The 26,373-nt window shown below is 39.6% G+C and overlaps 2 protein-coding genes across 4 annotated transcripts; one reads left to right on the plus strand and one right to left on the minus strand.

Moving 5' to 3' along the window:
- Window positions 1–285: 285 nt before the first annotated feature.
- LOC119735350 (ultraviolet-B receptor UVR8-like) lies at window positions 286–5,832 on the minus strand. Of its 2 annotated transcripts, none has more exons than XM_038209057.1 (6): window positions 5,744–5,832; window positions 3,692–3,952; window positions 3,394–3,547; window positions 3,128–3,249; window positions 2,092–2,754; window positions 286–1,800 (listed from the first exon to the last, which is right to left on the minus strand). In XM_038209057.1, the coding sequence occupies exons 2-6, from the start codon at window positions 3,855–3,857 to the stop codon at window positions 1,628–1,630; spliced, it is 1,278 nt and encodes a 425-aa protein (XP_038064985.1). In that variant the 5' UTR covers window positions 3,858–3,952; window positions 5,744–5,832; the 3' UTR covers window positions 286–1,627. The 2 variants fall into 2 exon arrangements, with proteins under 2 accessions (XP_038064985.1, XP_038064976.1); XM_038209048.1 differs by lacking the exon at window positions 5,744–5,832 and adding an exon at window positions 5,289–5,625.
- On the plus strand, window positions 5,770–24,383 carry LOC119735365 (26S proteasome non-ATPase regulatory subunit 4-like). Of its 2 annotated transcripts, none has more exons than XM_038209066.1 (11): window positions 5,770–5,877; window positions 13,602–13,742; window positions 14,271–14,382; window positions 14,869–14,955; window positions 17,555–17,623; window positions 17,906–17,967; window positions 18,924–19,089; window positions 20,212–20,317; window positions 21,227–21,382; window positions 22,437–22,525; window positions 23,212–24,383. In XM_038209066.1, the coding sequence occupies exons 1-11, from the start codon at window positions 5,792–5,794 to the stop codon at window positions 23,395–23,397; spliced, it is 1,260 nt and encodes a 419-aa protein (XP_038064994.1). In that variant the 5' UTR covers window positions 5,770–5,791; the 3' UTR covers window positions 23,398–24,383. The 2 variants fall into 2 exon arrangements, with proteins under 2 accessions (XP_038064994.1, XP_038065001.1); XM_038209073.1 differs by having other exon boundaries at window positions 21,230–21,382.
- Window positions 24,384–26,373: the final 1,990 nt, after the last annotated feature.

Genomic DNA, 26,373 nt, shown 5'->3' on the forward strand with positions numbered 1-26,373 from the left:
CAGACAATGAGCCGTTCACGATGCTACACAAAATCTGAATAAGAGTAGGCAAATGATTGTTTACATGTGGGCATGGGGTCAAGATCACAGGATTTGGATGGACATTCATAACAATGCTAGTTAATTCGTCAACAGTAACAGGATCAAAGCAAGACATAGTACAATGTAAGGGGTTATTATTCAATGGGTGTACTGTATTGTTGAAGGCAATACATGTGTACTATCCACTTCAGATCGAATGTTATCAACTTTACGCAAAAAGAAATCACCAAACTCATTAGCAAGTACATTTGAGGAGGTAGAATCGTGTAAATGACATTGGTTAGTATTCAGTAATTCATTTACAGTCTTGAACATATCTTAAGAGTTACAATTCGAAAACTGTTCATTGAAGTATGTTGTCTTGACTTGAGTGATGGCATCAGATACATGCCGTTGTGACAGGACGTAGGCTCGATGATGTACGGGTCTTCCTCCATTTCCGTTCGGCGACGCCGTGCCTGACGAGCGGCTTCCACGGACTGTACGGCGGATGAAACGGGAACGGGTGATTGGTTGAGCGCCACCATCAATAACATCCTGGCAGGCGCAGTTGTAGAATTGGACTACATCATCGTATGGCATATGTGCAGTAGCCTACACGCACATTATGGGTAATTGTGTTCACTTCGTGATTTGTAGAACGGATCGATTGTGTTTATCGCGTGCGTTCGGCCGGCCGGCGGCAGCGAAAAATAAAATAAATGGAAATAAAATCAATGCGCGGGGGAAAATCTGGACCATCGGTAGAATAAAAAAGCGGAAAACAAAATGTGGCACGCTACACAAAAACCGGAAATCCGCTAAAAAGCGGAGATTTCACACCCAGCCTGTTAATTAAAAATTTGCTGAATCATCCAAATGTATCACCAAAATATCCTTTATTGGATTTTATATTTGTTTCTGGTAAAATTGTTTCATAGTAAGTTCAAAGGAATATTTTGATACATGTGGTTTTAATCTGAAAGGATTTTGTACGCCTGTACTATGAGCATCTGATCTCTTAAATGTTCTTTAAAAGTCCACTTCTGCTTGCATCTTTAAGAGATGTTTCACGGACATTTTTACGTGGGGCTTCAGTATAGGACTAATCCCGCAAGGGTTTTTTCACAGGTTTTTTTTAATGACCCTGGACCCTGGGGATTATCATTGGTTATACATAACGGTACACTGTGTCTATCTCCATGGCTAAAGAAATGCTAAACAAATGTTTTCACAGACTCCTAATCCCCCATAGTATGTGTAAAAATCTATGGAAATTTTGTTCACGGTAAATTGGCTCTTAAACGAATTTTTAAGGGATGAAGATGTTCATAACAGTAGCTCCCACCTGTGACGTATAATATACTTGATTTCGATATTTTATGTTTATTTCGATGAAAATGTAAATGTGATGGCCATATTTGCAGTCTGAGAGAGGGTTTGAATCATCTTTTATATTTTATTTATATGTATTTTTTTTATTTTAGTTATACATGTGTAGCCCATAATACACAAATATATTATATGCAAGTAGAGTTAAAATTGTTCACAAAATACCACCTTCAAAAACTGCCTACTATAATGCCACTTGACTAATCTTGTCATGTCATTCATAGGATGTGATCCCGATTAGCGTATTCCAAGCTCCACAGGAAACATCTATCACTCGTTGATCCTCCCTGATACATTTCACCATTGTTGGAATATCTCTTGTTAGTGCGTCGCCGTGACCAAGTTGGCCATATGCATCCCATCCCCAGGTGTAGAGACATCCATCCTCTGAAACATAAAGGATGATAGGATTAGTGCACACTAAGATTTTTGGTGTGAAAATTCTGTATCTAGTACATGTACTTACCAAACGCATTTACAGAATATTCAAGTTTGTATCATATGCTTCACTTTGATTTTCAAAATGGTGTACCCTGAGAAAGGTCTTTTGAAAAGATTAGAAAACAGTTTTAAATTGTCTCCATAGAAATATCAGAAATATCACACATGTGAATTATCAACAATTTTGAAAATTCTTGTGATGTCATTCAAGCTTAGCTGATTACCGGAGAAACTTACCAGAGATGGCAGCAGTGTGCCGTGAACCACAGCTGACTTTGACAACATTCTTCCCATTGGGAAGGTCAAGTATTCTGGGAAGAGGCTGGAAGAGTATGGTGTCTCTGCTGTCACTGCGTTCATCCATCAGGTCTGCTGCATGATGCTCCTTGGAACAGTTGCTTTCTTCTCCAGCACCATAATTCCGATCGTCAATCACTTCATTTAAGGTGGAATTTATTTCTGCAGTAACTTGTTTTTGGAAACCTGTATCATGCAGTGAGGGGAGTTTTAATGGTTGGTGTGCCTTCTGATAATGAACGTCTGTCTGAGAAGTTACATTTTTGTAATGAGGTTGATTTCCATGGGATCTTTTGCTTGTTTCAAAAACTTCTCCTTTAATTAACTTTAAATTTCCATCTTCAAGTGACTGAGACAATGTACTACTACTTTCTGTTGATTTTAAAGATATGGCTTTCTTCTTTGTCCATGCGGTTTGTTCTGCATGTTGCTCCAAAGTCCTCTTTACTCCAGAGTGTGGTTTCTCTAGACTGGGCAGATAATCGCTTCCATCAGCAAGCAGATCTTGAGAGGTACCGTGATGTTGGCTTACTGATTTTCTCTGCATTGGAAATCCTAGTTGGCCAGATTCATTCCAGCCCCATACATAGATATCTCCAATAGCTAATATGAGTTTGAAAAAGAAAATGGAGAATTAAGTGGTGGCTGGATAATGAAAACAAACATTGTTGAAAAAGTGGTTTACATTTGAATGACATATTTGTAATCTTTCTGACCCATCTCCTTTGAATCATGGAGGAATACAATTACATGTTTATTCCTATCCACGTTTGAATCAGTAACAGCGATACTTTGGTTAAAGTGTATCTATCCAACCCACTCACCAACCAAAAATGAGAAGAAAAAAAATAGACATCCACCAACAATGTCTGCAAAGGGTCTCTCCTTGCATAACCCCCACTTTATCCCCCACCAATCTCTCTCCCCAACTCCAGCCTGCTGTAAATTACTCCATTAACCTAAAAAAACAACTCACTGCTGACTACTGCTGAATGCCATCCACCTGCACTGATTGTGTCTACAGGAACACTCCCCAGAGCTTCTAGGAGTCTTGGCTGACTTTCTCCATCCGTTGTCCCATGACCCAACTGGCCTCGACTGTGATTACCAAAAAAAAAATTGGACCAAGTGCTTTTATTGCGAAATTTGACCTTACATGCATGTAGACAGCTTGACATTTGCCCCATGAGTTTACACAGAACTTTGAAGTTATTATGTTAACCGAGGAAAGTTCTACTTCACCTGCCAAGCCCAAAGCTGTACACTTGGTAGATCTGAGAGAGCAGAATCACATGCTCTTTACCGCAGTGCACTTGAGAGAATTTTACAGCACAATCAAAGGGACGAAAGATATAGCTGCTGTTTTCACTTGAAATAAAACCAGATGAATACCCATCTGCAGAAGAGAAAACAAGATAGATAAACAAGAAACTGTTTTCCACAATACAGTTTCTTCATGATCCTACCACTTGAAGTTAATAAGATGTGGAATTAGTAGCAGTATTGATTTAGTGATCCAGCTAAATAATCCAATATCTACCTGTAACTGCCACTTTATTCCTATCACCAACAGCAACCTTCAAGAATTTTGTTCTCAATCCATTTTCACCCTCTTTGACCTTTAACACTTGACCAGTCCCTATGTCCACTGCAATACACTCTCCATCTTCTGTTGTGCAATATAACTTTTCACATGTAGCATCCATATCAACTACATGACTCCTCTGCAATTCATCTGTTTCCAAAGTCTGAAATGCCGACTTCTTTCCATTGTAGAATCCTTGCCACCAAATTTTAGAATCTGAAATGTGAATAGTGGGAAAATGAGAAAGCACATTATGACATTAGTCCGAAAATGTTGAACTCTCGATACTGAGTCCCAAAACTTAAGGTGTTGAAAACATGCAAAACAAGAAAATAGACTGGCACATGAACCAAACAACCAGTCCCACACCCCTTTAGTACTGCATCAGCCAACTGTGTCAAAAGAAACATCTATAGTACCTGGCTCTGTTTCTTAATATCTCTCCATAGTCTGCCTGAAGCAGTCAGTCCTTTCAAACAGTTGGATATATACCAGTCTAGTTTTAGGCTTCAAACTGAAATCACTTGGCTTCACTATTATTCACTCTTAGGTGCAAAATGTTGAAGGAAAGTCTCCTTTAAAAATTGAATTGATACTGGGCTGGTGAAGTTTTGGAGAATTTTGAGAGTGAGTAAAAATTGGCGCCTGAATTTGTTTGTATGTTTTTCTGCACTCTGGTTGGTATGGCAGTCATGGCAGTTATACATGTAGATTCGCGATGGTGTTTTGCAACGCCGTAACGATAGCCATAACGATAGCCAATGACTATGTTTCAACAAAAAATGTCCTCAGTGAATAGCCCCATAAATGTGGCCAATTTACTGGACTACCTCCGTAAATAAAGGCCACACTTCCACTGTGTACAAAAACATGTCAAACTTTGTCACATTTTGATTTTCACATTTCATCATCATCATCATGTCGGGGTGGCCTGGGTTGTGACGACATCACGAGCCAGTCCCTGAGTCCTCTTCCTCCAGCTGTCTCGATCTGTCATGCAGGTGCGCAGATGTGAGATCAGTGTCCCTCTTGAGCTGGTCCACAAAGGTCAGACTTCTTCTCCCTCTTAAGGCAGTGCCCTGGGTGGGCTCCCACATTTTCACATTTAGGCTTAGTTTGTAGTTCATTTTTGCTTTAGAAGCATTCTTACCCTCTTAATAGGCTAATCAGAAAGTGCTGCCTTTTTTCAGATGTCTAATTTTCGTGAAATTTCATGTTGAAATTTTGATACGCAAAAGTGTGCAAACCAATCTGATTAGCCTATAAAGAGGGTGAGTATGCTTCTAAAGCAAAAATAAACTACAAACTAAGCCTAAATGTGACACTCAAAATTTGATAAAGTTCGACATGCTTTTGTACATGGTGGAAGTGTGGCCTTTATAATTTACGGAGGTAGTCCAGTAAATTGGCCACACTTATGGGGCTACTCAGTGAAGGCCTCAGAGGCTCAGTGCAAGCAGAGATCTTTTAAAGTTTAATTTGCCAAAACCGACATATTTGTTTGGACAATGTTGGATATACGCCAAGAAAATGCTCGAAATCATGTTGTTACCACTTAGGACGTGCACTGTACTCCAGGATGAAGTTAATTTGATGAATTTTTCCGAAGCCATGGAAGCAGACCGGCCTAGTGCAAATCGGGATTCTTTGTAATTTGTGTCCAACAAAACAAATTCCTGAAAAATCTTGACAGGAGAACAGATACACCGTTTTGATGATGCAGGGAGTAGTTGCCCAAAACCATTATATCCACAGCCAAAGATTTCCATTGATACTACACTTCACGTTCAGGTCTTAATATAAACCGAACACAAATCGCGGCTGCCGTGTCCGATCTCCCACGTTATGCATGCATGTCGTCTGCTTTTTTGTTTACTTCCGTCTAGGTCTACATTGCGTGCTGGGATTGTTACTGTGCACTGAACAACGTACATTTTAATTGGATGGATAATGTGGACGCAATAGATAATTCCTGAAAATTCGCCAATCAAAATGAATCTTACTTACGTTACGGAAGGACAATAGCAACTTGAGTTGGTCTTGTCACTAGCCGTCATGCATGGAGATTTCTGCCTGTATCGTATCGAGGATCCGACTACAAATTTAGCCGACAAAATGGTGCTCGAAAGTACGATGGTGTGGTAAGTTGTGACTTAGTTTCGTGATTTTACATATTTAATTATATTTGTACCACCTTATAATTATACCTAAGTAGATAGAAAAATAGTGTTATGACTTGCGTTCTTCAAATAGAATCTGAACATTAGAAAATGTGCCGGTAACAGCGCACCAAACCGAGCGTGGTGATGACTGACAAAAAATGGCATGACTAATCAAAAACCGTAGGCCCCCACCGTACCACTATTCAAGGGTCCTACTAAAGCGCGTCAACAAGCGTCAACAAGCGTCAACAAGCGACAACAAGTTTTAGTAGTCGTTAAGTGCGCGTCAACAAATTTTGTATAGGCCTTTGAACAATAAAAACAGCTTTATATGGTAGAAAAAGCAATAATGAACATCTTCTGCATATCAATTAAAGTTAAAATTACTTAAAAAGTGGCTTTCCAGTGCGAAATCTACGACGGGTTTTTCGGTTTAGTATCGGCCGCTATCTTGTTTGAGATCTACATACTACGCATGCGTGGAGTGTATCATTCACGCGTAGGGGTTTCTTTATACGATACGCTTAGGCGATACCTCGTTTGGTTTTTAGGAAAACTATTTTTTTTTTCAATTATAAATTATGCAAAACTTTGTCACGGTACTTGGCTAATTATTTGAAAAATATGCCGACTGACACTGTTCACAATGTCCGCCAAAAAATCCCAATGCAAAAACCAAACGAGGTTTCGCAAAGCGTATAGTATAAAGAAACCCCTATGCGTGAATGGTACACTCCACGCATGCGTAGTATGTAGATCTCAAACAAGATGGCGGCCAATACTAAACCGAAAAACCCGTCGTAGATTTCGCGCTAGAAAACCACTTTTTAAATAATTTTAACATTAATTGATATGCAGAAGATGTTCATTATTGCTTTTTCTACTATAAAGTTGTTTTTATTGTTCAAAAGTCTATAAAAATCTTGTTGACGCGCACTTAACGACTACTAAAACTTGTTGACGCTTGTTGACGCTTGTTGACGCTTGTTGACGCGCTTTAGTAGGACCGCTATTCAACTATTAGTATTAATTAAAGATTTTGATTGATTGATTGATAGTCCATACAACTGTAAAGTTAAAACTTAATTTAAAGAGGAGCAGGGCCACGCCGGAAAAGTTTTTTTTTTGTAGTTGGATGCGATGTGCATGATGTGAGGAACTTGGAGTTGTCGACTAGTAACATGTAATGGTAGCTGGAGTTACCTATTCCTAGAACTATGAGGCTCCACGTAGTGGAGAACCCCGCAAAATTGTTGTCAGCACAAAACACTAATTAAGTACAAAAACGTCCATCCCAACCAAGCCGTTTCCCACAGAACCGCTGCACAGTTTGCCCCTAAACTCCGTACAATACCTCATGACATACTCACGCTTTGTGCACCCAACAAACATCGGTGGATTCTGTCGGTTTTTTTGCAAAAATGATGGAAAATATGCCCTTTCCGCACTGAGCCAACCTGACACTTGAAATTTGCACGCGCGCAGAATGATCGCAGTCATTTTCGGTCCGATCGCTCGGAGCGCGCCGCGGGGGGTATCCGGTTCGTTAGTGTGACGTCACCTCAGGCACTTTCTGCACGATTGGAACCGGAAGTTAACGCAGCTCGAGCATTTGCAGCCAATGGGCGCTAGTAATCAGTGGTGTGCGCGCGTGTATGACGTTTTTACTAACGAACCGGATGGTGTAGGAGCGGAACGATAGTATGCGCATGCGTACAAGTGCGAGTACGTACCCCCCGCGGCGCGCTCCGAGCGATCGAACCCGAAAATGACTGCGATCATTCTGCGCGCGTGCAAATTTCAAGTGTCAGGTTGGCTCAGTGCGGAAAAGGCATATTTTTCATCATTTTGCCGAAAAACCGACAGAATCCACTGATGTTTGTTGGGTGCACATAACGTGAGTATGTCATGAGGTATTGTACGGAGTTTAGGGGCAAACTGTGCAGCGGTTCTGTGGGAAACAGCTTGGTTGGGATGAACGTTTTTGTACTTAATTAGTGTTTTGTGCCGACAACAATTTTGCGGGGTTCTGAACCTATGAGGCTCCACTACGTGGAGCCTCATAGTTCTAGGAGTAGGAGTTACCCCGCCCTAAATTTTATCATTGGGTTGTCATTTAGGGTTAAGATATACTCAATTAGGCACAATTGCAGAATACCCCGCCACTCGATCTATCCACCTCGTAGCCGGCTACGAGGTCACGGCTGATTGACCTCAATAAACATTCTCAGCGCTACTTGTATGTACTATGCGTCATGCTCCATTGCACTCCCACTTCGTGACCGCGTAGCCGCCAACAGGGTAGTTGGTTTGGACTTAAAAAATTTTCAGCAACTCCCATTCCTTTTGTGTTGCTTCGTTCTCAAGCATATTCAAGGGGACTCCCACTCCGTAGCCTCGTAGCCGCCAACAGGGTGGTTGGTTTGGACTTAGAATTTTTTTCAGCAACTCCCATTCATTTTGTGTTGCTTCGTTCTCAAATAATGGACCCCCACTCAGTATCCGCATAGCTGGCAATGGACTTGAATTGTTTCTTTTGCAGTGATTCCAACCTCGTAGCCAGTGATTTTAGCCGAGTGGCGGGGTATTCTGCAATTACTCCCTAAATTACCACCAACAGTTGTGGGTGATCGTGTAGTGTAGGGCCCGGTTCCTATAAGGGAACAAAATCAAAACCTGTGGCCTGCTGGATAAGCAACAGATCTCATGAGTGGGAGGATCCGGGTTCGATCACCGCTGGCGAAATTTTAAAGGTTTTTTCCCCATCCCCCCCAAAGTAAGAATATTCTTCTTTTATTATTATTTATTTTATTATTATCAAACATTTTATTGCAGAGTATTACATTTTCTTTTTTCAGATTTGTGGATCTTGAGGATTCTTTTAAAGGGATATAAAGTCCGAAATTGTAAAATGGTCAGATTCCTATCTTGTGAATACAAAGTTACAACGATAATATTGTCATGGAGCCAGACTAAAATTTTTCACCGGAAAATGTCTAAGTATAAAAAAACAGTAACTACCCATGTTCAGTGCATATCCGGCAATCTAACGTTTACTAATGGTTTGCCGTCTCCTGCTAAATATCCACTGCCTATTATTTATTAACCTGGTGAGTATCTTCCATGGTGAATGAACATCAAGTGAAAAAACAGTCCCGGTTTCAATTTACTCAAAATAATTTTTCCCTGCGTATAGCGTATGACCACTTTGTGGCTCACAATACGGAGAAAGTCCAATCATTCAAAACCCAACAGCTTACACTAACAGTACTCATTCCCTTTATAAACTCCAACAACACAGTAACCCAATGAACAGTACTCATTCCATCAAGTTTCAACAACACAGTAACCCAATGGAACAGTACTCATCCCATCAAGTTTCAACAACACAGTAACCCAATGGAACAGTACTCATCCCATCAAACTCCAACAACACAGTAACCCAATGAACAGTACTCATCCCATCAAACTCCAACAACACAGTAACCCAATGAACAGTACTCATCCCATCAAACTCCAACAACACAGTAACCCAATGAACAGTACTCATCCCATCAAACTCCAACAACACAGTAACCCAATGAACAGTACTCATTCCATCAAGTTTCAACAACACAGTAACCCAATGGAACAGTACTCATCCCATCAAACTCCAACAACACAGTAACCCAATGAACAGTACTTATCCCATCAAACTCCAACAACACAGTAACCCAATGGAACAGTACTCATCCCATCAAACTCCAACAACACAGTAACCCAATGAACAGTACTTATCCCATCAAACTCCAACAACACAGTAACCCAATGGAACAGTACTCATCCCATCAAACTCCAACAACACAGTAACCCAATGAACAGTACTTATCCCATCAAGCTCCAACAACACAGTAACCCAATGGAACAGTACTCTTTGGTGTGGAATTGCCCATTTATTATTATTGTTATTATCACTGATGATGTTTTAAGACAATTGTAATGACAGTTCTTTAAATTGCATTTTTAGACCAAACAGATTTTAGGGTCATTTCGTTATAAGTAGTGATATAGGGATTGAGCAACTGAAGTAGTTTCTTTCATCTAAAAGTAGTTTATTAAATCGTTTACCAGTCAATTATTATTGGATACATCTACATGTATAGTTTTTTTAAATATGAAATATATTTCTTTGGGTTTGGGTTCTGCTTTTTTTACTCACCCTGTACAAACAGTACTCATCCCATCAAACTCCAACAACACAGTAACCCACAGTGGTCAACGACATCCAATCAATCAAAATCCAATAGTACACTTTTTGGAACAGCACTGTGGTGTTTGATCTTGATTGAGTGGATACACGTGACTCAGACACACGGAACCCAACCCATCATAATCTAACAAGGTGTCGACTGTCATGCAGTACGCTCCCACCACTACCCGCTCTCATTTCGGTTTTGGATCATTTAGATACATGTGTTCAAAATCTTGCACACATATGCATATTAGGAATAGTCTGGTGCCTGGCTATTCCTTAAATTAATCAGCGTTTATTTTTGTATGCGATGTTTGGGGTAAAAACAGAATCAATTAGTCTTGGTGTGACTTCTGAAAACACAATTTGTTTCAAAGCTAAAGTGTTGCAATCGCAATGTGACTTATGAAAACACAACCTTTTTTTCAAAGCTTAACTGGTACAATCTTATCCAGCCAAGCCAATATTTACTGTCACATTACATATTATTACAAGTAAAATGGATCATAAAAGGGCATTGATTTTTAGATGGAGTGGACATAATAAATAATTCACAGCGAATTACATACATGTAAACCACCTTGAGCAGATCCAAAAGAATGCTGCAGGTTTGTCTTTCCTGCAGGGGCATAAATCCTGGGGGGGGGGTATATATCCCTCCCACTTTTGGACCTGGGGGGTATGGGCTATTGAGTCATCCCCTCATACTTTTTCGTGATGGGAAAAACAAAATGCGGATTTTGAGGTATTTTTTTAACATCCCAACAACCCAAATGTATTCAATATCATTGAAAAGTGGAGAAACGAATACAAAAGCTTTTAAAATGCGTTAATTTGAAACATGTTGATATACATGTACATCTATATCCTGAAGAGCGCCCCATAGTGTAATGTGGTGTTCAGCCCCCCCCCCCCCCCCCCCTCTTATGGTCTGATTTCCGATGCGCACTTTGGCACGTTTGGATGGTTTGTAGAAATCATGGTTTGTCGAAATCAATCGACAATAAATTTTCTCAACAACATCACAGTGGGAACGGGTGATTATGAATATTTTGTTTGTACTCTACAGATGTATAAACTCTAACATTGAATGTTTGTTGAATCAAAATAAGTTTTAGAGTCTGTAATATTTGAAAATTTGCAAACGAATGACTGTATGTTTTTGCCTAGTTCCGGATCGTGCCTGCACGTACACGGAGGACCCAACTACACACACGTTAATCATTTTTAATGTGATGTATTCTGTGATGGGTCAAAGGTTTTCGGTCCGGGCATGTTCGTGCCGTCGTGCTGCAGACAATAATTCAAAATCATTTACGTTAATTCCCTTTTTAAAAGTTGCTGGAATTCTCTTGAATGAACTGTTTTTTGAAAAATTAAGTAATACTTTATCAGAAAATGTGCTTGATTCGGGATGGTTCTGGCTTAACAATTGAAATCTTCATCATTGAAGGTACACTTTTTAACCAGTGTCACTTGAATTCATGAATTAGTCGAGCCGAGAGTATATTGAATAATGATTGCGATCCTGAACAAGGAAAACAACTGTACCACCATCTGCCGTTCTACACATAGCCCCATCCACACATTAAACAGGCCTTCCAACACCAGCCATCTCTCCCATCAGACATGTCAGAGCGATGCAGCCTCTGCAATGCAATATTATTCTGTAAATTCTTTCTTTCTCTGTCACCTGTAAAAACGAAGTTCACTTTTGTGTTCTTTTCATCTTGTTTTCACATTTGGTACCTTATCCATCCAGTCATGTGGTTGCGAAGGGCGATTTCTAAAGGTTACGTAACACTTCATTTTGAATGAAACTACATGTCATGCATGTGCACACACATGTTCATGTTGGCGGGCAAATTCTTTGAAAACTAGTGTCTCCCGTTTGAAAGACCATATCTTCATTCAACTTTCAGGGTTTACTTTCCTCATAATGATTCAGGTATGTGCTAAAATTCATTGTGATGTGTTCATTACTTTCGTTGAAATCGGAAAAATAGGCCTGGCTACATGCATCATTGAAAGTTGTAACACTGACGTTTGCAATAGCTGTCGATCTTTTCAAGCCTCATGAATATTAATAAGGTTCCTATCCATTATGTTGTGCAGTAAACATTTTGAGAAAAACCTCCTTCACGAGTTATTAATTGAAGAATATCACCCTTTTTGCCGGCTTCCATTGGTCGATATTGAGACCCACACCAAAACAAGCCGAGTGACGCTAATGAACACGCTAATTTACAATACGATATTGTGTGGCTTGGCCGAAATCGGTCAACCGTAGCACCTAAGGCGCTTGGCTGAACAATGCATGTAACTTGGGTTGGCAGAAATCGTCGTCAAAATTGTCCATGGAGATGGTGTAAATTGTAGCACTAGCGTTTGCAACAACATATTAAGCTGAAATTCGGAATATACTTAGAAGATATAAATATTCAACTACTCGTGAAATAACAATTTTGAGAAATTCCTAGAAATAGATATAAGTTTTGAAGGATTTCCTGCAGACTTGAAGGTCAGCTATACCAGTAACCAGCATTGGTGTTTCGGCATCGATGACGGTGATATTTTCACTGACTTGAAGCTAAGAATTTCTTCTTCCGTTACAATTTAACTTTTCAATCATTCTGTGCATATTTTCTGAGAAACACAACGTTCAAAAGGCCATTTTTTTGTGGTGCATGAATTTCACTGCTCTGCTATAGCGTTTAAGTACGTAATCGGATTAGCTTTGCCTAACAACGGCAGACGCTTTGCCTTAGCAACCACATGACTGCATCTGGCTGTTGAAGTCACCTCTGCACGACATCCCAGTTTAGCCCAAATTGGGTTGCAATGGGATTACTCTACCAAGTACCTAGTGCAGTGTGTTTGCTTGATGGCGCGCAGATCTACAGATCCAACCTATAACATTATAACAACTGCATTCAGACCAGCAATAGTATCCTGATGCCACTTTTCATTTATATGTTTAACCTCAATACAAGAATGTTGGGGGAAAAAGACAAATGAATCACATACTTACAGTATGTCATGGAACTTTCTTGAATCCACTCACACCATTGCACATCTTGAGATGAAACGTTGGACTGACAGGTTACATTGCATTGAAAAACTTAACAACCAACGACGTGGGATTTGAATGGTGATAGTATAGTTTAGTACCCCTCTATCTTTTGAGTTCTTAAACAATTAATTATACATTATCAAGCAATCCTCCATTTATTCTATAAACCATAGGGAGCCATCTGACCAGGAAAAAAAAACTACTGGCTTCCTTCCAGCATGGAGAGTCTGCTGGACCAACAGTATTTTGACAGAAATTATGCTGTAATGCCTGTCAAACATTTGTTATGTGGCTTTAGTTATGGCACTGCAGCATGACATCATGGATCAGTACGAAGTATAAGGTTTCGAAATCAAGTAATAATAATGTCCTATTCTGGTTTCTTTCTATTTTTTCCAGTGTTGACACAAGCGAATATATGAGAAATGGAGACTTCATTCCAACTCGCATCCAAGCCCAGCAAGATGCTGTCAACCTCATCTGCATCTCTAAGACACGCATTAATGTGGAGAATACCGTCGGGCTCATAACTCTTGCCAAGTATGGGCTTATATATGCAAAGATTTTATTTTGATAACCAACCATAAAAGATCAGGAACAAATGAAATCTGAGAAAACAAAATTCCATTCTTGTTCGTAATTCTATATAAATACATAGCAGAACCTCTTTCCAGAAAGTTTTGAGTTAAATAGGCTAAGATGTTGTGATACGTAGATGTCCTTGGTGGTCTAAGTTACTGTACATACACTGAGTGTTGTCATATACCTGTGCTGCAAACATAGTGCCTGTCATTTTGTGACTCCCCTTTTTCTCAAAAGGTAATACCATAAGTCTTAATCTAAGAGGTTGTGCTGTGTGTTAAGGGGGTTTTGATCCATGACATGGAACAATAGTACATAAGCAACTTGTCTTGTATTTCTGTAATGATCACATAATGAAACATGATTACATGTAAATAATGATATGATCCGATAATGAAATGATCGGGTATTTGATTTCAGTGTGAATTGCTCTCAGATTTGATTTCACCATGAAATAGTGAACTTTTTTTGTGTCCTGGTCTGTAGTGTCAAGGTGTTGGTAACCCTTTCTTCTGATGTGGCCCGCATTCTGGCTAGTCTACACCAGACCCAACCCAAGGGGGATTTGAATTTCATTACAGGCATTCGTGTGGCACATGTAAGTATAAATCCTTGTTTTCGAGGCCCCAGCACAATTTCGAAGCACATTGAGTCTGTGACATGTTTCCTTTCAATTTTTGTTGCATTTTATTTTTTTGCAGCATTGTTACAATTATTGACAAAAAGGAATCACACTTTTTAAGAGCTTTACATTTAAAAAGCGGGAGCATTAGAACTCCTTGTAAAAATTGTTCCTCTTTGTTTACTTTTAATAAAGTGCTGATTTCATAACAAAATTGCTGTTAAAATGCCAAGTAAAGTTCATCAAAAGCACCCTCTTTTGTACCACAAGAAAATAAGAAAATATGACCTAGTTGCCTACTTGCTACTTCTTCTATACTTAACTACATAACTTGCTATAAGTAAAACTTCCATCTGTTCCTTAAAATTTGTATTTCTACACTTTCTTAAACACTGTGTACCTTGATAAATATTTCCCAAGTACTTGTCAAGAACAAACCCTTTTAATCATTTTCCTCCTCAGTTGGCTCTGAAGCATCGGATGGGCAAGAATCACCGCATGAGAATTATTGCATTTGTAGGCAGTCCAATTATAAATGATGAAAAGGAGGTGAGTTGATCCATATCACAGACCAGTATGCAGTCTTTTGTTATTGTGGATTTGTACATGAACCCTGAAAAGGCCACCCAAAAAATACTTGCTGTGATTTTAGATGTACTGACTGTGTTTGTGCTATTTTTGAGTGTCGCCCCCCCCCCCCCCCAAGGTTTTGTTTTTAATTGCTTGTACTTGTCCAAGTACCGGGAGTCGGGAAGGAAGCCTCTATGCACACCATGTACCCACATATTTCTATGGTACGCCATTTGAGGGGGTCTGTCAAAGTCGCTGCACTGCACTGGATACAATAATTTTGTATGCATTAGTTTAGGATATTAAACTAGACTGTTTTTTGCTTGTTTGTCATGTTTTTTCTGAGTCTGTTCGGCCACGATCATCATCTTCTGTATCGGAAATTTTTGTCACACGTTAGATTTTACCACATATCATTCGATGTACGAAATCTTTTTAAGAGAATAGAAAAATTGCTGAGGGAATTTGTGGTGGTACATATCCGTCATTAGATGAGATGAGGTGTACCAACTCTTATGAGAATACTAAATGCTGTCAGGCAGTTGACAGAGAAGATAAGATTGCATTTGGTGTATTGTTTATTTATTCATTTAATCATATTTTGAAAATCATTTACCATTAAGCTCCGTCGATTTAAGAATCTTCAATAATCGATATATCGGAAATCCAATGTCGAGTATATTCGATATATATCGATTATCCCATGAATAAGATAAATCCATTTATTTAAAAAACAAAAAAATTATATGAAGGAAATGCTACACCTGTTACTAATTTTTGTGGTCCTCCTGGTACACGATTGTACAGAGGATGCTAGAGTGATTCCTTGTTTTCAGGGGATGTATTATGTCATTAACCCCAAACACGATGGGTGGCGTCTGCCAGAGGCGACTCACCGACCCTTAGCTTGCATGAGGAATCAAGGATGACATTGTGGTAGATTTTTTGACTCAATAAATACAGTACACTTTCTAGTCACAGTGTTCAAGAAAGAAATTTGCTACACCGAAATTTAAAAGACGACGCAAAAATACCATCACCATTGGCTTTATATCATTTCAATTAAATTATTCTCAGCAACAACAAACTAAAAATAATTCTGATGACATTTCTGGTATTATCAATGAAATAAGGGTTTGGAGTGACTCATGAATTTTTAAATTTATGCAAATAGAGGGGGGAGTTTGCAGAATGATCAGCTGAATCAGGATATCAGCATACATTTATCTACCACTTCGATATTCTTTCACTGGCAGATTTATTGGGGGAGGGCACTTAGGTGGGCGCGGAGGTGGGCCTTACCTACCCACTGGCATGTTGTAGCTTGGCATTTGTATATCCATGGTGACAGTGCACATTAAAGGACTGCCGATGGGTGGGGGAATACCCGGCGAGAAATATGTGGGAACAAATTAGACAACAGAACACCTTCAAACCACCCAAAATAAACAAATCAATTCCCACGCCTTTTTTCAGAGCACGTTGCTCGTCCCTTGATCAATTAGTTTCATCAAGCACCAAACGTTGCAGACAAGAGAATGTGCGAAAATATACGGCGGCCAACGGAACTTCTCCAAGCCAACAAAAAGGACAGCTTCTTGTGAGGTTTTGCGTTATATTGGAGACCACGAATTCCAGTGAATGCAAATCACAAAGCATCGCCGCTTGGCATCTCCTGATGTTTATTCTCACAAACACAATTTGCTAACGACTTTTATTCCATTATACAGCAAAAAGTAAAAAAAACATAAAGTAACAGCACGAATGGGAGATTTATTTTGAGGATAATCTAATGCATTTTGATACTGTCGATATCATTCCTCAATATCGAAATTCTCCATATTTTCGATATTATTCCTCAATATCGAAATTTTTGATATATCGATATGGTTAAAAAAAATGATATTGGCGATATTGATATCAAAACAATATCGAATAATCGAGTAATATCGACATATCGACGGTGCTTATCTACCATTTGTCTTTTTTGGAAGCATGGAACACGATTGTTTTAATTAACCCATTAGCATCTGGACTTTATTGTGTAATACATTGTGTTTATTCACTGGAAAATCAATAAAACCATAGAGTGCTAGCATGGTTTTGGGTGCTACAATCAGTAATAGGGAGGTCGATTTCTGGCACTAGAGTGGCTAAAGGTTGAGATATATCGTGATTATAGATCCTATAGTTTGGCAGTTATGTGATATGTATCGTATAAGTGTATCGTTTCAGCCCTACAGTTCTCGCAGGGTAAACTGGTTAAGGCCACCCTTTTAAAACTTAACCTTTTAAAACTGATAATGTTAGGACCAGAAACCATTCCACTCAAAGGGTAGATCTGTATGTGCATAAAAGCAATCCAAAATAAAAGCCTTTTTTCATATCAACATTTTCCAAGGTCAAAATTTGTCAGGAGAACAAAAAAATCAAATTCATTGCAGAGCACAGAAAGTACAAGTTTGAGAAACTTTATGGATGCATCTCCCAACAGCTTCATTTGAAAATTTACTGCAAAGACTTTTTTTTAACAAAAATGCTACTGAGTTTTTTTTTCTCCCTCCATTTCCTGTTGCAGCTGGTCAAATTAGCAAAGAAATTGAAAAAAGAGAAGGTCAACGTGGACGTTGTCAACTTTGGAGAAGATGTGAGTATATTTTTAATATACTAGGGAAAAATACAGACACTTTACATAAGGGTCGTACGGTTCTTGTATTGGCATGGGAAAGATGGGGCCATCTCAAGATATTTGACCTGAAAGTATTTTTGATGAAGTGACTCTGCACCAAGGTGGATGACATTTTTCACACAATGATTGCCTTTTTTATGCCCCTAAGTTTTTGAAGGAAGTTATCATGTATTGAGATTATTAAGTGCATGTACAATTTTTCAAAGTAGGCTTAGCTTCATTTATGTACTTTGTCTACAGAAACTCAACACAGAGAAACTGACAGCTTTTGTAGATACCATCAATGGCAGTGATGGCACAGGGTAAGTGTAGACCACTTTACATATTTTCTTTCTGTAAGACAATATTGTAAATGCTTTCAAAATAAATACAAGTAGTTCCAGGAAAATGTACCAGAATGACTTGCTAAAACACTGGCTTGTTTAAAAACACAATATCAGTATTGTGTTCCAGAAGTAACAAGTTCAGATCCGACTCCAATCGAAGTCTTTGTTCATCAGATATTGACTTGACGTTAACCAAGTCAAATAAACCATTGTGGTTTATTTAATTATTCAAATGTACAAAAACTTGTCCCAAGAGAGTTGTTCTTGATGACTGGCCCTACTCCCTAGGCATTTTTGCTAGGAACCTTCCACAACCCTGCAAAATCCATCACTGTGCAGTAAACCAAGGGCATATTCTGTCCACTTTAACTATTATGGAGTACCAAACCATGGTAGAGTAACATTTTCTGTCTTGCTTTCCTCAATTCTTCAAAACATCTCAGCAGCGAAGCAAGGTCTTTTAATTTTTTTTTTTCGGGGGGGGGGGGGTGGGGAAATTTGTTGAAAAGGGCTCTTGCACATCTATGCTGGATTGTAGACACATGAAAAAGGTAGTCTTTACAAAATATTAGGGGGGTCAAACCAAGGGCATATTCTGTTTTGTATTTCCGAATGAATTCTCCATGTTAAATTCCCTCCTTACCCCCCCCCCCTCCCACACACACTTCTTCCAAGAAGAGATTCACATGGTGTTACCTGCAATTTTTCTATTTTATCTCTTCCGCCATGCAAAGCTTCAAGTCATATATATGAGATGAGTGCACATGTGAGTGACAAAATGGCTTGCCCAAGGACACATGCACCATAACCCGAGGCTGGACTAAAAATCCAGTATCCACAGAAATACCCACAAAGAATTATGTGCATTGCGCATGCCCATGAGGCTATGACAGCTCACTAATTTGTACTCATACCATTTGATCTAATGACAGGTGTCACCTGGTGACCATCCCACCAGGAACACTGCTCTCAGATGCCCTGATGAACTCCCCTGTCATCGTTGGTGAGGATGGTACAGGAGCTGTGCCCGGCCTGCCTGGCACAGGGGGAGAATTTGAGTTTGGTTTTGATCCCTCCACAGATCCAGAACTGGCCATGGTAAAAGCAAAGAAATTGTTCTGTAGGCTGATTCCACCAATCCCAATTAGAAAACATTACTGAAGTAGGAACATAACACATTCTTAAGCATAGGCGCATGTGGATTCATGGAACCCTATTGGTTGAAGATGCATTGAGAGCTCATGTGTGAGTTGTGTACGTACAATCGTACATGGTACCACCTCAATAAAGGCTTCTGATTGGTTATGGTAAGGGGATTGGTCTATAAAAAGCCTTTGTTTATATAATAAGAATTCAATAACTTTTGCAATTGCTTACTGAATTAACCTGTAAATAAACATTGTAAAGGTTCATTTCAGCAGAATCATCCTGTAGTAAGATTTTGTAGGAACAAAATCAAAAATTGAACAGTTTAGTTGCGGTACCCACCGACTGCTATATCAGACTCGAACCACCCAGCTGATCCCTGTAACTCGATGGTTGAGTGGTAAGACCTCTGCACTAGTGTGCAGGAGGTCATGGGTTCAAGTCTCACCCGAACAGTTTGTAATTTTTTTTCACTGTTACCAGGACAACATTGAGTATACCTTTGGTTCGGTTCACATGGTTTCCACGATGCATGGCGTCCCTAGGCTCGAAAGTCTGTGCGGCCGTGTAACTGGCGGTCAACCGATAGAGTTGCTTGTTGGGCACAGACATTGCCGTGGGGATTCCCCCTGGCACGCAATACCGTGCTGCTTGAACACACGTGTGTACGTACGGAGGATCATGAGACACACAGACCCAACTTTTTTGGACTGTGATGCACTGACGATAATGTGACAAAGGATCCAAGCGGTCTTGGTACAATGACTATAAATAAATGACTATAAATTGTTCTGGCGTTTGGCGTTTTTGACCAATTTTGATCGGAAGTCAGTATCGTAATATTTTTTTCCCAAGTAACCAATAAAATTGTGTGGGGTCACATTTTATCGCTTTCCACAATAGGGTCGGTCGGGTGACCCAAACCAAAGGTATTTTTTTGTTTGGCCTTATAAAATGTCGGTGAAGGTCAAAACCCAACATTGAATTTACACATACCGCAAACCAAATTTCATCTTAAGAAAAAAATCAATCCCTGCAACTTTTTTTCGCACTTTTTTTTTGTACACTGTACAGGCTTTGCGTATATCCATGGAGGAGCAAAGACAGAGACAAGAAGATCCCTCCCAACCATCTGAGTCATCTGCCACGGAGGCTACACCTAAGCCTGCTAATGCACCAAGTTAGTATCACAGTGGCAAACTGAATTAACAAGTAAACGTTGTGGCCATGCCATTATTTCAGTGGCGGTTCTACGTGGGGTAAATTTTGTCTAGCCCCCCCCCCCCCCCCAAAAAAATTGCATTAGCAAAAAGAAGGAATGTGACGTACATGCGAACGGTCTCCCCTTAGAGAAATAGTCGTGACAAGGGTGCATTTGTAGTTAATATAGTGTGCCTGATTTTAGGATTTTATTGGCGCTTCCCATTGAAAATATATTGATTTTTCGGAGGCCTAAGTGTCTGGAGAAAATAACCGGTCTACATTTCAGCACGCCTCCCTGAAAAAATATTCTGGATCCGCCCTGCTAGCCCCCCCCCCCCCAAAAAAAAATATTGGCTCTAGAACCGCGCCTGCATTATTTGAAATGCAGATCAGTCAGACAAGTTGCTTTTTTGCATTTAATTTATCTTTTATTGATTTAATTGATTGCCAAATTATTCATAAATACACTGTCCAGTAGGGTAGTGAACGTCAATCTGGACTTGAAGTCTTAATGATTCAGCTTACGCAAAGACTAATTCATTGAAATAAAAAATAAAAAAATTGTCCAAGAACTCAGGGTTAATAAAAAATAAAACAAACTTTGGGTTAAGAGAGTCAGTGTTAGCTAACAAGACAGACTAACCCTCCTGGATCCTTTAAAGACCACCAGGAATATTTGGAGGGTTTTGGAGGATTGAAGAGGCTAGAACTCGCCCACTATTAGTTGATGTTGGGATTGATGTCCCATGAAACCAGGTGCTTAACCGGGGTTTACTTTGCCTGTTAAAGTGGAAGCAAGTTCCCACAAACATTTACACCTGATGCACTGTATTGCGTCTGGCTGGGTTAGGGTAAATAACAGATATCCTTGTGTGATTCCCTTAAGCAGATTCTGAGGAAGCATTACTGGAGCAGGCTCTGGCTATGTCCATGGAGCCAGACGCTCCTAGTGCCATGGAGACACCCATGCCGGACCTCAGCGCCATGTCAGAGGAGGAACAGATTGCATTTGCCATGCAGATGTCGCTCACACAAAGCTCAGGTACAACTTAACTATTTGAGTGAAACAAGCTGATGGCTTGAAATGCATCTCCTGGAGACAAAGAGCAGATTCAGTTTCTTAGTACTGATTGTGCATTGTTCTAATTCTGCCTATTTAGGGCAGTTATTTCCATAATCACAATACAAAGACTGAAATCTAGACATAATAATTAGGAAAGAGGATGGCCTGACAGCCTCATGGGATTTCATTTGTGCCAATGCTCAGTGATTATTCTATTTCACTGCACCTGATTGTCTGAGTTCACAAGTAATCATGAACAGGGCACGTACTGTGTTTGGGCTTGAAAATATTTTAATTAAGTTCTTTCAGACAAAAAGTTTACTTGATGTTCGTAACTCAATGGTAGAGATCAAGGCAGTGTTCAGACCAAGGTATTTAACTCATTGCATACAGTATGTCAAACATGGACTTAGAATTGTATGCTTTAAGGCAGATATTCAATGATTGAATCATAATAGTATAGTCAATTTGTGACATGTCATCTTATTTGACTAAGACGTAAAGTTTGCATGGTGGAGAAGTACACTTTGGATGGTTTGCAATAACACCATGGAATGATATAATTGCTTATGAATGGGAAGAAGATCCACTTCTTCTGATAGGAGCTGTTGGGTAATCACTAATTATGCGCTGATCACCTTCAGAAATGCTGGACCCAGGAATACATATTCTACTGCTTAACCAGTTTGCGCTGAAAGCCGTGTATACACGCACAAGTTTTGCGGTATTTGGAACGAATGACAGATAAACATGCAGGGAGCGAGGCCGGAAATATCTGTCAGCGAGCGAGGCCGGAAATATGAGTGTGCTGCCCGAGGGTGATGGCTTCAACCCACCTGGCTTGAGGTCAAGTGAAAAGTAGTCCCGCTCCTCGTTCCGTTCTTGTAAAAAAATCCCGGAGTGAATTGGTTAAGGCCCCACTAATTAAGTACAAACTCCCAGAGGGCAATTGTTAGGTTTCTAGTCTAAGGTTTCAGATATAATTGAAGGACAAGTTGATGTTGGTTTTAATGTTTTGTCTTGTCTTGTCCAGGGCTGTCTGGACTGATGAGTGATAGTGCAGCCAGTGAGATTCCCATGGAGACAGACACACCAGCCAGCATGGAGGGTGGTGACTCTAAGGTAACGCCCCTCCCCCTCCCCTTCCCCTACACAATGTCCCAAACTGAACTCCGTTTCACTTCATATCTTAACTGACCCAAACTTTTAGGTCAATCAAAACAATGAAACTTGATTAAGCTGTGGTTGTGTCTCCTCATGTGGTGGGATCCTACTTTAAATCTCACTTGATTTATCATAGGATTGGTCTGTATGTACTTTTGAGGGTGCACTCATTATGCTGTTGTTCCCCTGCCCACAATTCTGATCCTCTACTCACAGTATTATACCACTTTGTCAGTTGGTGTTAAGATGCAAGTGGCAACTCCACTTCACATTATTTTAATTTCTTCAATGTTGAGAAGAAGTTTGAAAAGACGAGTGATACATATCCAATCCGTTTCTTCGCTGAGATTGGTTACTTTTTTGTTTTTGTTTTTACATAACTTTGAAATGATTGTGGTCTGTCAGCAGAAAGGCATTAGCAACAAAGTGACCATCAGAACTGAACAAAAACATTAAAATTGACTTAAGTTAATTGAGTAAATCATGAAAAGGAAAGTTTTCTTGACAGAGAAATATTTATTTGGAAACAGTTTATTAAGAAAAATACTTGAACCTCTCTCCTATTTTTGGGGGGTTTATAACGTACATGTGTTTTGTATGAATATTAACACAGTGTATGGATTCTTGTCCTCTTTTCTGATCAGGCTGAAGGGGAGAATGAGGATTTCTCCGAGTTGATGTCAGACCCAGCATTCCTCCAGAGTGTCATGGAGAATCTCCCTGGAGTGGACATCTCTAGTGAGGCAGTCCGTGACGCCATGGGAACACTCACCCAGCAACCCCAGACAGAGGAGAAGAAGAAAGATGATAAGCCCCCAGAGAAAAAGTGATGCTGTCTATTATCCATTTAGTCTCTTAATTTTGTGGGAATCAAAATTTGCAACATAAGTGTGAAGGTATCAATCTTCATTCACAGAATTCATTTCGGTACAGTTAAATGTTGTATTGAAACATCTGTTGTTGACATTTTAAAAGTTACTTCACCTTTGCTTTCAAGTGATGTAAGAAGTGCCCTTAATTTGTGAAATAGCAGCAAAATCTGAAGCTCTTTTGAAGTATTTTGAGGAAGCATGCTGATGCTATACATTTTGTGTGTCCCGTACATGTGTTGTGTATTAAAAGTTGACCAAAAAGTGTTGGCAGTAAACATATAACTTATTGCAGTTTATTATTGTAATAGGATAGCAAAATTTACAGCGAACTAAAATATTTGAGGGCGTGCTCATTGTTTCATCTTTGGCTTAGAAATGCTGACACCTCTATTGCAGTTTCCTAAGTCTGAACAAGCATGGAGGGTGGACCCAGGATTCTGGTAAAACACTGCATGACTTCATGTACTGCAGTACAAATTTGTAATGTTTAAAGCAACTGACAGGTGTAGGGTTTAATGTAATGGTCTGAAAATTCATTTGAAATCATTGATAAATTAAGTAAATGTTGCATCAATCAATCGGTCATTGCAAATGCATATTGATTGGTTACATTTGGTACAACAGCACTCTATATGCACATATATATTGTATGGTTTCATACTGGCGTTTGTGTGATAAAATTAACAAGTTGAAAAAAGATTAGTCCATAGATCTTACCAGGAGCTCATTTCTAGGTTAGTATCAGAATATGGAAATCCTTTTACGTATTGTCACTCAGTAAAATTAAATGAAATAAAAATGACCATGGTGACCATGGTGAATTTCTGTGACCATGGTGAATTTCTGTGTGATGGCAATTAAGGGAACCTCTCGTGCTTGCCGAGTGCTAAAGTCTTGGTAGTTAAAAGATCCAGCTGAATAAACGAACTCTAATTGCATTTGAATCAGTGTTTTTGGTAGTGACTTTATATAATGTCCTCAAGCAGTCGGTCTGTAGTATTACAAACCGACCCCCTTTTTCATTGCATATCATATCCTGCTTTGTAGAAGGGTAGTTATGTGTAAAGAGCTCTTAGAAATTGGGGCATTTTCATCATATACCTGTAACCCACGTGCTGCTTCATTACAAGGGGATACGCAATACGTTTTGGTGGATGGGGAAGGATGTATGTATGGAAGCTTGGTTGCCCTTGTGCCCACTTGGTTTGCCATAAGAAAATGCACATTTAAATCCGACCTCTTTCTATTGTTGTCGCCGAAATGATTAAGTTGTCTTAGCTCCATGCCTGAAGCATATCCACGGTCCAAGATTCTATTAAGGTTGGATCACTAATCAAGTTATTTCTTCCTCTGAAGTTAGGCGCGGGTGTCGATTAAATGGATAAAAGAAATTAGGGCTGAACACCACCATACCGCACCGCAAAACTTGCCCCGGCTGTACCCTCCCCACAGTGCTGCTGCGTGATTGTGTGAAAATAATTATTATAATTAATACCACCTCTAGCCAATCAACAGCTCCGGAGTTAGATCCCAGATACTCCCTCCATATAAAACAAAACAAATAAAGGTCCACCTGGTGGCCAATCAAATTGCAGATTGAAATCTTCATCGGTCACGACGTAGAAAAGAACGTAGGCCTATATCCTAAACGCTGCCTGCCAGCTGTTACTGTTGCGGTCTTCATCCTAGACTAAAGAGGCAGACAACCGGCGGCTGGGTAAAAGGTTAGTTTGAGACAATGTTTGCTTTGTCTTTCGGATTAATTTTTGTTAAAGTAAAGTATCTTTTGACGTTTTTATGAGAAAAGCTATGTTCCTTTCTCAGAACCAACTTACCTCCTGCCGGCATTTTGATAGCGTCATAAAACAAAACCAAAAGTATTTTTTAAAGACGTTTCAGACGTAGATACAGTAAAGTCTTAATTTGCCCCACCCCCGTATTAAAAAAAATGAATACGCCGTTGCAACTTACTCAATGTCGGCAAGGTTTGAGAGAATTTTTCTTGACTCTCTGGCCTTGCGAGAAAAAAATAGGTTAGTGCAGTGCCTGAACGTATCGATTATTGACAAGAATGGTTATTTCATTGCAGGTTTATCACAATTTCTCTTTCTAGCTTTATCAATTGGAACCTAAGCATTGGAATATGTCGAAATCGTGGATAAGATTCATTGTTTTCTCAGGTAATTATCATAGTTAAACATAATCTATACTGACGTCCATTTTCATTTAAACTCCCCAGACGGTTTTGTCGTGATGAATTAGTTTGAGAATCAAGTCTTTGGCCGTTTTCCATTTGTTTAAATTTATTGTTTTCATTTTAACGTTTCGGACACAGATACATTGCCTCACCGACTAAACGGCTTGAAAATAGTATTGTTGTGGGACTTGCCAATTCCCAAAGCGTGTTCGTTTTCCATTGTGTACGCCTGGCTAGCTAGAAAGCGCAGCACCAAGCTTTCTTGTGTATTCACTCTAGTACTGCATACAAATAAAAGGGCCCCCGGGGCGAATAAAAAGGGATACAGCTAGAGATATCAGCACTTAAAAACCTTTCAACTGCAAAAGCTTTTCATTGCAATTTGCAACACCCGTACCGTACAATGGTGCACACAGTCAAATGCAAGGCCGGGCAGATATTATGCAAGAAAGATATACATGTATTCCTGCTCATAAGAAAATGTTACTCGCGAATGACGGTTTTCTTAGCTAAGGCAAGGAGGAGCCACCTGTGACATGATGCAGAATGTGGGTTAGGCCTATAGGTTACACCTCTATGTTCCGACACCCCTATGTTCCGACTGCACATATTCCTATTCCTAACCCTAACCCTAACCGGGAGTAACACAATCTTATGCGCGGGTTGTCGGGACATAGGGGTGTCGGAACATAGAGCAGTCACCGGCCTATACACCAAATAGCATGATCTGTCTCCTT

Source organism: Patiria miniata, unplaced genomic scaffold, assembly GCF_015706575.1.
Source record: "Patiria miniata isolate m_02_andy unplaced genomic scaffold, ASM1570657v1 HiC_scaffold_10, whole genome shotgun sequence".
In the NCBI taxonomy this organism is placed as follows: domain Eukaryota; kingdom Metazoa; phylum Echinodermata; class Asteroidea; order Valvatida; family Asterinidae; genus Patiria; species Patiria miniata.